The sequence below is a fragment of the Sinocyclocheilus rhinocerous genome, unplaced genomic scaffold, assembly GCF_001515625.1.
Source record: "Sinocyclocheilus rhinocerous isolate Xijiao unplaced genomic scaffold, SAMN03320098_v1.1 scaffold95, whole genome shotgun sequence".
NCBI lineage: Eukaryota > Metazoa > Chordata > Actinopteri > Cypriniformes > Cyprinidae > Sinocyclocheilus > Sinocyclocheilus rhinocerous.
Genome location: NW_015662004.1, coordinates 1,022,217 through 1,033,870, shown reverse-complemented (window position 1 = coordinate 1,033,870; position 11,654 = coordinate 1,022,217). Strand labels below are relative to the sequence as shown.

The following is an 11,654-nucleotide window of genomic DNA, read 5'->3' as shown; positions in this document are numbered from 1 at the left end:
ATAAAGTAGGAGTTCACTTAAGTTAATCTGAACTCATTTTCAGCTCTGCAAGAAACATGTCCTTTATGGCGTTATTTAGTTAATCTCTTTATATACAGTCATGGCTTATTTAGTTAGCAAAGCTCGTAAACAAGTGCCAGACATATTATAATCTGAAAAAAAAAAAGTCCTGGCCTTGCTTATCAGAATACAAATTGTGCCATAATTATGGTTATTATAAATGCATCTTGGGGGAACAATCAAAAGTGTTACCAAGGTTCTAACAAGGAGAAACACTTTCAAACATGAAGTCAAAGAGGCTGGCACATGGTGACCTGAACTGCAGAACATTCAGGTGGGAGAAGGCCATGCAGTATTTATTAAAAGGCAGTGGAGAGGCAGGGAGTATTATAAAGCAAGAAGACAATAAAGATGAGACGACAATAGAGGGGAGAAACAAGAGTATGAAAGAGTACAGACTAAACTGAAAAAAAAAATATATATATAAAATGCAGCAGCACATCTTTGTAGTGTTCTTGATGTCTGGAGAGAAGAAAGAAGATCTGTTTTTTGGACATGGTGCATGATATCAGGTTTTTTGGGCATGTAGCATGGTGCTATCGCAGCATTATTCAAAGTTCATTGGATTATAGTGTATACCATAGGAACATCAACCAACATGGTATTTTTAAAGTGTGTGGTTTCTGTGTCATTATAGTATGAAATAAGGTAAATTAAGTAAGCTATTTTTTCCTCCCTAAAACACTCTGTCTGCTATTAATTGTCAAACTTAAAACATTGGTTAAAAACCAATGTCACTGTGTCGTCTGGTTGTTGTTACTTGGAGATATTTCTGTAATACCTCTGACTAACATTTCAGCTTATTCAGGCCAAGAACCATTTTTACATGCCATTTTGAGCGAGTTTATCTTTAAATAATGTTTTTTTTTTTTTGATGAAATGTATTTACATGATGTCACATCTGTTTCTGTGAATGATTGTACAGAAAACACTGAAAAATAATGAAAAATTAAGTGTAGACAATGTTATCAGAATTTTTGTCCATCCAACAGTAATAAGTACAGACTTTTTCTCAGTCATAACTTTTATAGAAAACAAAGAGGAATATAGATTTTTGCTTGTGAATGTCTAGTTTGGTAATAAGTGCTTTAAACAAAGCATAGAATGTCTTTTCAAAATTTTAACCAGGTAAACTCTGGTGAAACCTGGAATTATTTCATCCATTATATAATATTAACCTGATACGACTGAACCTTGTTTCAGGCAGACTTATTTAAAAGCCTAGTGTATCCTTACTCCCCCAAAAATGTAGTCAGCCAACTAGATTGGAGCTTGCCAGATAGAGAAAGTACTTCTACATTTTGCATGCAGTATACAGTACATTAGACATTCAGTGGAGCGAGACTATGCTGGAAAAGGGAAAAGTATTTTAACAATTTATGGGTGTAATATTGGCGTTTAGAATTTTTTTTCCATCTGTACATCTTTGCATGCTATGATTTTATTTATAATAAAGGTATATAGCCTCTATACATGCAGAATCAGCATGAAGCATTAATACTCCCAGCACTCCAGAGAAGATGAGCTATTGAATAAATCTACCCTGGGGATTATGGTTTTCTGAACATAGATTAATCTGACCCCAAAAAAGCAACACTGGGGACCAAGAAAAACAATAACAAAACACCCTACAACCTTGAGGCTCATCAGTAGGGCACAATAATGATTAATAAACTTTGTGGGGGTGACAAACAGGAAAGCAGATGGTGGTATGTCTTGTGTGCCACAAACACATTCACATTTAAGTAAGAATGACCTCATTTTATGCCAATTCTGTCCTCTGGTCTTTCTTTTATTGTGGATGGTGATGGAAAAAAACTATTTTAATGAGACTATTTTAATGGAGGCAGATAAGCATTAATAATATGTAAAAATTAATGAATTTATTTATCCTGCAAACAACAGCAGGTGCTCAGAGTGAAATAAATAAATATTAAAAACTTTTTCCATGAAACCATAGCCAAATTTCATGCAGGATAATCCACCCCCCCTCATACATACAAAAATACTTTTTGAAAATGTCCCATCAGGGGGTGGCTTAAAACACTAAAGTGGTTCATATCTAGATGCCACTCAGAGCGTGAAAGGCACCCAGCCGTTTTGGCGCTAGTCCCACCGCTTAGCAACATGGTACAAATGGGGCCAATTTTGGCCAAGGACATCAAACTGTACTCTTGTTCAATCTGTAATAAGAGAATTAATAAATGGAGAGAGAGAAAAACAGATAACAGTTGTATGATTCTAAAATTAATCCAGTTGATATTGTGATATTTTGCATTTTACCTCACTTTTTGTTTCCATCACTCATCTCTAGTAATGTTGTTCTTAACTAGTGATCTGCTTAACTGTGTGCTTCCATATCCTAAAATGAAATTGATCCTCACAAGTAACAGATCTGAAATGCTCTTGTAGGCCACACTGTGAAGTGATTGTACAGTTGATTTCCATAGGGTTTGACATTAGCATGATGATAAACTAACAACATGAAAATCTAATAATGTGACAAAACACAAATATAGAGTGCTGCAGTGAGTTTCCAAACTGAAACTTACTGGTTCCCTCAGTAACAACCCAATAGGATTTTTTCTATTGGCTTTTGGATTATTGTAGAAAATAAAGTCTGTGACCCACAAAAGTGATTCTTACATTTCGTTCATCATGATAATCTTCACAAATGAACACAAATTTTATGAATTCTGAAGATTAAATACAAACTTTCAGTCTTTATTAAAAAAAAAAAAGAGGAGAAAAATGAAAGAGTGAGTTAGAAGTTTGCAAGAGCATAATTATAAACACAATGAGGCTGTAAAGGCAGACTAGCGGACAAAGTTTTCTTGTTCGGCATTATGACGTTTAATGTTACATTTAGTCACTTGCTAGCAAATGTAAAGTAAAAGCTTTAAAAAAACCACAAAGGGGGTATTACTGATTTACTTTATGTTGTAGAATGAAACATGAAAATATCTTCAACCTGTGTTGAACCACAGAACTTATTTCAGGCATTTAAACAAAAAAAACATTTAAAAAAACCCATCGACTTCAGGACGATGGAACTGGAAGCCTATAAAAATACATCATCCCTGAAGCACTCTATTGAGTAAAATAGTTTAATTTAGATTATAATGTTTATCTATTGTTTTCGGCACTGAATGAAATATCACTCTCAATGTTTATCTCGGATGGATATTGTAACTGTTGTAACTTCGTTCAACATCATCCCTCTAAACACTATCATATTATTTGATAGTCTTGGATCCTAGTTCCCGATTTCTCGAATATGTATTTTGACTTATGGCTGTGGCAGATTTTTTCACTTGTTTTTCTTAAAAGTGGTGAAAAACAAATCTGCCAGAACACAACACAAATTACTCTTGGCAGTTTTGCTTTTGAGTTGATTTTATGATTTATATAATAATAATAATAATAATGTTTTATTTATAAAGTGCCTTTCCCAAGCTCAAGGTCGCTGTACAAGGAGAAAATACATAAACACAGCTTCATTCAAGAATACATGCGATATTATACAGTACATGCATATACACATGCATACATATAAATATACACAGTGACTTAACAGCAAAACCAGAAAGCACAACACAGATACGCAGTAGTTTCACAGCAGAACATTAGTTAGAAGAAGGCTGGAAATACTTTAAGAAAAGTTTTGAATGATGATATATTGAAGGTGTCGCAAAGAGTTAGTGGAAGAGAATTCCAGAGTTTCGGAGCTGCAACACTGAAAGGTCTACCACCCATTGATGTGAGACGAAAGCGAGGTACAGTCAGCAGGTTTGAGTCAGATGACTGAAGAGAGCGAGAAGGTGAATAATAGTACAGCAGTTCAGATAAATAATGGGGAGCAAGTCGATGAAGACATTTGAAAGTTAACAAAATAATTTTATTCTGAATGCGAACAGAAACAGGCAACCAATGTAGATTATAAAGTAAAGGGGTAATGTGTTCAGACTTTTTGACTTGATTGATGACACTGACGGCAGAGTTTTGAACATACTGTAATAGTTTTAGCTGGCAGTCCAATGAGAAGTGAGTTACAGTAGTTGAGATGAGAGGCTATCAAAGCGTAAATGAGAGTTTCAGTGTCTTTGGTGCTGAGAGTTGGATGCAGGCGGGCAATATTACGGAGGTGGTAAAATGCAGTGTTGGTAATTGAACTAATATGAGATTGAAATGTAAGTGACGAGTAAAATATTACACCCAAATTTCTAATGGTATGAGATGGTGTTAACATAGTCCCGTCTACTATATGAACTTATTTCAGGCATTTAAACAAAAAAAACATTTAAAAAAACCCATCGACTTCAGGACGATGGAACTGGAAGCCTATAAAAATACATCATCCCTGAAGCACTCTATTGAGTAAAATAGTTTAATTTAGATTATAATGTTTATCTATTGTTTTCGGCACTGAATGAAATATCACTCTCAATGTTTATCTCGGATGGATATTGTAACTGTTGTAACTTCGTTCAACATCATCCCTCTAAACACTATCATATTATTTGATAGTCTTGGATCCTAGTTCCCGATTTCTCGAATATGTATTTTGACTTATGGCTGTGGCAGATTTTTTCACTTGTTTTTCTTAAAAGTGGTGAAAAACAAATCTGCCAGAACACAACACAAATTACTCTTGGCAGTTTTGCTGTTGAGTTGATTTTATGATTTATATAATAATAATAATAATAATAATAATAATGTTTTATTTATAAAGTGCCTTTCCCAAGCTCAAGGTCGCTGTACAAGGAGAAAATACATAAACACAGCTTCATTCAAGAATACATGCGATATTATACAGTACATGCATATACACATGCATACATATAAATATACACAGTGACTTAATAGCAAAACCAGAAAGCACAACACAGATACGCAGTAGTTTCACAGCAGAACATTAGTTAGAAGAAGGCTGGAAATACTTTAAGAAAAGTTTTGAATGATGATATATTGAAGGTGTCGCAAAGAGTTAGTGGAAGAGAATTCCAGAGTTTCGGAGCTGCAACACTGAAAGGTCTACCACCCATTGATGTGAGACGAAAGCGAGGTACAGTCAGCAGGTTTGAGTCAGATGACTGAAGAGAGCGAGAAGGTGAATAATAGTACAGCAGTTCAGATAAATAATGGGGAGCAAGTCGATGAAGACATTTGAAAGTTAACAAAATAATTTTATTCTGAATGCGAACAGAAACAGGCAACCAATGTAGATTATAAAGTAAAGGGGTAATGTGTTCAGACTTTTTGACTTAATTGATGACACTGACGGCAGAGTTTTGAACATACTGTAATAGTTTTAGCTGGCAGTCCAATGAGAAGTGAGTTACAGTAGTTGAAATGAGAGGCTATCAAAGCGTAAATGAGAGTTTCAGTGTCTTTGGTGCTGAGAGTTGGATGCCAGGCGGGCAATATTACGGAGGTGGTAAAATGCAGTGTTGGTAATTGAACTAATATGAGATTGAAATGTAAGTGACGAGTAAAATATTACACCCAAATTTCTAATGGTATGAGATGGTGTTAACATAGTCCCGTCTACTATATTTGTTCTTTCCGTTTTTGAAATAAATTAGTTTTATTCAGCGAGGATGTGTAAAATTGATTTTAAAAAATGACAGTAAAGACTCGTTACAAAAGCTTTCTATTTTAAATAAATGCTGTTCTTTTTAACTTTTTATTCATAAAATAATCCAGAAAAAAGTATCAGTTTCCAAAAAAAAACAAAAAAAAAACGAAGCCGCACAACTGTTTCCAGCACTGATAATAAATCAGCATATTAGAATGATTTCTGAAGGATCATGTGACACTGAAGACTGGAGTAATGATGCTGAAAATTCAGCTTTGATCACAGAAATAAATTATATTTTAAAGTATATTGAAACAAAAAACCACTATTAGAAATTGAAATAATATCTCACAATATAAATTTTTTTTCTGTATTTTTGATCAAATAAATACAGCCTTGATGAGCACAAGAGACTCCATTAAAAAACATAAAATTCTTACTGATCCCAAACTTTTGAACGGCAGTGTATATATATATAAATAAATAAATAAATATGTATATATATATATGAATGTGTGTGTGTGTGTATATGACTTAGATTATGTCTAAAAGTACATATCTTAGGAGGCAGCATAATGTTGCTGTCTTTGCATCTAGTGCACACTTATGTTGCTGTCCAGTTCACAAATGTCATATACTGTACATGTAGAAAAAAATTCCATTCATCTGATGTTCACTCACAAACTTCCAGTACGGTTATACACCCTCTGTTTTCTCTAAATCGTCTACTCTAGTGTCACAAAAACAGTGTCCATAGTGTTGTGGACTCAGTTGTTTATAGTAATTTTGATATAAGATGGCAGTTTTTTATTGATTTTTATTGATGACAGGTTTTATTGATTTTTGCAGCACGTTTCTCAGTATCTTGGAGAGCTCTAAAATATTTAGACACTGACTGGTTTACTATCATTTATCTTTCATTTCCATTTGCATAATTCAAATTAGTCAGTCCTAAAAAACATCCGTTCAGTGGCGACTCGTGGGTTTTAAAATAGAGGAGGCACACTAATTGTATTGGGCTGGTGATCCCTGCCGATTATTATTATTATTATTATTATTATTTGCTTAACCACTTTAAATGGCTTTTTGGTCGCTTTTAGTCAGAAAACGTAAAAAGAAAATATAATAGCAAGATAATATCATATATAATATAATAGCAAGATAATATAATTTCACTTACCTGGCCTATCAAACATCCATCCCTTCTTAAAAGTCTGTGTTAAAAGAGCCGACTGCTGTAACGTTAGCCTATATCCAGCTTATGCGTGTTCTCCCTTTATTTTTAATTTGTGTATATACTGTTTGAATGACAGCTTGGTAAATCTGTTGGCGATCAAATATTCAATATTGCTACTCATCATAAGTACTTGGTACATTATCAGCGCAGCAGGAGACGTTCAAACTAATATCACGTAATTTAAGTCTCTATGATGATTGGTTGATATTCAGGAAGGGAGGCTAGCCTCCCCTGCGAGGTTTCTTTTCTCAACACTCCTCAGCGCCGAAAGTGAACACTCAATGTTGATTGGCTCATTTTTTTTTACCTACGGAGGCATGAGAGCTCAGCTCTCCCCCGGCCTCCCCCTCCCCTTCTCTATCATTTAGCGGTTGTAATTACATCAGCAGATTCGGCACATTCGCGATAGAAAAGTGGCGCTTTCCAACTTCAGTAACATGTTATGGTATTACAGCTGTGAAATTACAAACAAAAAAATATACATTCTGAGACATGAACTGAAATGAATTGTGAATTTTATTAACATTAAATTGTTTCTGGGACTAAAATGCTGAAAATGGCCTGAATTTTTACAGAACTAATCACCCCTGACAAATTGGTCTGGTTGAGAATTGCCTTCTTTAAGCCTCGGATTTCTAGTTTGGACCACGTAGATTTATTGTATGAGCTGCTTTATCGAGACAAATGTGGTGTGACAGATTGAACTGCATCCTGTGAGGTAAATGTACTTGAAGATGACAGTGATGTGAAAAAAGTAGCGCTGATGGGAAAGAAAGACAACAGAGATGTGATCACACTATTGTCTCCATCAGACTATTTAGCCCCAGTTCTGTCTTTGCCTTTGCAGAGGTTCAGAGAACAAACAGAGAGCTTGAAATTGAAAGCTGTTTTACATTTGTTTCATAGTTGACGCCCATGTAGTGTTGATGTACGGCACACTTTTGAACCCATTTCTTATAGTATGTGAGAGCAACATAAATGTATATTTTTCATGACTGTATCATGCATCCAACCTGGAAAAAAAAGCAAAAATAGAACAAGTAAGAAATAAATATATTTATTTTAAAAATTGGTCTTATTAAAATATCGTCTTATTCCCACAAAATATAAATTCACCTGAGAATCTGAATCTTAATAATTGTGTTTTTGTCTTATTCCATTAGCTTTCCATTTGTTCCATTAGAACTAGAGTAGTTTTAATATACAGAGTAAACTATCTATTTGTTGGCTGATTCCCGTGGATGGAGTTTTTTTTAAATATATTTTATTTATTTATTTTTTCAATTTTGTTCAATTATGACCTTTTTGCAAATTCAGCTGTAGTCGTTAATGTCATTGACCATTTGATCCTAGATTTAGATTTATGCATTTGGCAGACACTTTATTACAAAGCGACTTACATTGGATTCAAGGATCACATTTACATTTTATTGGTTTAATGCTTTTCGGGAATTGAACTCATGACCTTAACATGCTCTACTGTTTGAGCTACAGGAAAGTGTCAATCTTAAAGACTTGCTATAAGGGCACAGTAATGAACTTTGTGTCTTTTTTTTTTTTTTTACATATACAGGTGAGCATCCTCATCGTACTGGCCTTGGCCTTTCTGGCCTGTATAGTGTTTCTGGTGGTGTACAAAGCCTTTACCTATGACCACACCTGCCCTGATGGCTTCGTGTATAAGGTAAGTAGATGGATCACAAAACTTCTTCATGTTCTTCATTTATTAAACTACAACATGTCAGCGCTAAACAAAACACTTCACTTGTGCAACAAATATCTTTTACAGCCATTAGCCAATTATACAATCATTATTCCACTCATTATTTCTAAAATATTTAAGCAATGAATTAAATTAAATACCATCTGTAATGATAACTTAATTTAACTAAACTAAACTACTAATGTCTGAAAATAAGGCAAACTAGTCGATTTCTGTCAAATGTTATGAATGATGGATCACAAAACTTCTTCATGTTCTTCATTTATTAAACTACAACATGTCAGCGCTAAATAAAACACTTCACTTGTGCAACAAATATCTTTTACAGCCATTAGCCAATTATACAATCATTATTCCACTCATTATTTCAAAAATATTTAAGCAATGAATTAAATTAAATACCATCTGTAATGATAACTTAATTTAACTAAACTAAACCACTAATGTCTGAAAATAAGGCAAACTAGTCGATTTCTGTCAAATGTTATGAATAATAGCAGTTATTATAGATAAATACTGCAAAAATACACTGATGGAAAATTCATATAGTTGTTCAAAATAATACTCACGCTTACTTTGTTTTCAGACAAAATTCCACAAAATTAAAGGCCAAAAAGTCCAAAATGTATGTTATATTTGCAGCAGCAATATTTCTTACATGCTCACAGCAGCATGTTGTGGATGTATTGGCAGTAGCAAGTCTCGGTACTATTCCGCCAAGACCAAATACATTAACATTGTCATGTACATTACCATGCCAATCCCTCCGAGAGTTGTCATGACAGAAATAATAATAATGTTCATATACTGACAACAAATTTGGAGTCAAAATTCATAGCTCTAATATTCCCAACTTTTCCAACAGCACAAGCGCTGCATCCCTGCCTCATTGGAGGCCTACTACACCGCCCAGGACGCCAACAGCCGCGGCCGCTTTTACACCGTCATCAGCCACTACAGCATGGCCAAGCAGACCACCTCCCGCTCCATTTCTCCATGGCTTCCCGCTGGAAGTGCCCAGCATGATGTCAAGCCTCCCAACACAGACAGCCAATGAGATTCCCCACACTGCTTTTTAAAGAGTAGTTATTATGTTCACCTGCATCATGCAATTCCCTAATTCCCCAATATTTCCACCGGCTCATTTGTTTCTTTTATGTCCTGTGTTTAATTTTTTAGCTGCGTAGTTTCAATCTTATATTCATTTATTTATTTTTATTTATTATTATTTAATTTTGTTGTACATTTTTTAGTATTTAATACTTAACTATTGTTTGTACAAAGGCATGACTCTGCAATCTCGTCGAGCGGTTTTCCCACAATGTCTGTGAGTGTCAATGACCCATTTTGAAAGCAGAATACCCATAAGCCCCTTATGTAGTTAGGTAACAACAATCTTGAAAGGCATGATAAAACAGGGAGTTTTGTGCTTTTATTTCTGAAACGGCAGAAAATATACATACATGCTCACATTAGATTATGAAAACAGACACCCTACTTGTTAGACTCATTTTTATGTACAACCTATTACAACATATTGATGAAATATTGATATAGACCATCAATAAAATGACAAAAGAACAAATTGTACATGTACAGAATGTTATGGTTCCTACTTTGAACCTCGATGTAAATAACTCATGAGAGCAATTACCCATGGTGTGTATGTTCATCAGACACATTGTAATATTCTCACTGTTTCTCAATGGATGGAGGTGTTTAGAGCTTTGCGACTTGCTTTAGCTGGTGTCTATGCTTGCATTTAACCAGAGGCAAAACCTTGGACTCCTGAGATGATTTGCTGAAATGTCTCATCTGAATTCCTGCCAAAGCTTGATTTTCTGCTATGTTTGGTCACAAGTCTGCTCTTTTTCCATTTTTATATTTGTTGTCAGAAAAAAATTGATTTTTTGAAATCTTGTGCTGTTGTTAGTTGAGATGTAGCAAAGCCTCGAGTTTTTTTGATTGTGTATCCTTTAGGTTCAAAGTAATAAAGATATACAAGGTGTTCAATTGTTGTGTCTTTTGGCTCTTATTGCGTCTTTTGGTTCTTGTTGAGTAGTGGATTAGCACTGTGTGTGTGTGCGTGTGTGTGCGTGTGTGTGCGTGTAATAAAATCAAGGTTCAAGGAAGTATTTATTGTCTCCCTTAGGAGAAATTTGTTTTGGATACGAGAACTGCTGCAACATCAACACACACACACACACACACACGCGCACACACAAACAAAAAATTAACAACCTAATCCTATAATCCTACATCATAAAAAACATTAGCATTTAAATAATAAATTAAGTGGGTCAAAACATACTCCAAAGTTCAGCTAACTTTATATAATATACATTCAACTGTAATACATTTTATTTAATTGCATTAAATTAACATGGAATTAAGTGCCAAAATCAGTTCTTTTCCCACAAGGGCAAGTCATCAGAAAGAAAGAAAGAAAGAAAGAGGATATAATTTGCTGTCATTACTTTTTTTTTCTTTGTTATGGTCTGTTCGATTTCACGCCATATGACTAAAGAAGACTTGGAATAAAAAACATTAGCATTTAAATAATAAATTAAGTGAAAAAAAACATACTCCAAAGTTCAGCTAACTTTATATAATATACATTCAACTGTAATACATTTTATTTAATTGCATTAAATTAACATGGAATTAAGTGCCAAAATCAGTTCTTTTCCCACAAGGGCAAGTCATCAGAAAGAAAGAAAGAAAGAAAGGATATAATTTGCTGTCATTACTTTTTTTTTCTTTGTTATGGTCTGTTCGATTTCGCGCCATATGACTAAAGAAGACTTGGAAAATAGAGCACACTACAGTAGTCCAGAAGTGCACTACTGTTGTGCTATTTGTTCATTCTGAGATAGACAGTCATATATTCTATTCACTTTTATTATATATAAAGGAACTGCGTGGATATTTAGCTAATTATCTCCTTTTGTGTTCCACAGACAGAAAAAAAAATTAAGGTTTCAAAACAACATAAGCCTTTAAGTCTTCTGAGCTTTAAAAGAGCAATACAATTTCCCTTTAACTGATACCTGAGT

General features: G+C 34.2%; 1 protein-coding gene across 1 annotated transcript in view; it reads left to right on the top strand.

The window, feature by feature from the left end:
• LOC107727264 (neuron-specific protein family member 2-like) overlaps window positions 1-9,820 on the top strand; it is a 29,227-nt gene extending 19,407 nt beyond the window's left edge. The window contains exons 4-5 of the mRNA XM_016537073.1: window positions 8,449-8,559; window positions 9,464-9,820. Of these exons, the coding sequence (XP_016392559.1) occupies window positions 8,449-8,559; window positions 9,464-9,655 (303 nt within the window). The 3' untranslated portion in view covers window positions 9,656-9,820. The remainder of the gene's footprint in view (window positions 1-8,448; window positions 8,560-9,463) is intronic.
• The last annotated feature ends 1,834 nt before the right edge of the window (window positions 9,821-11,654 follow it).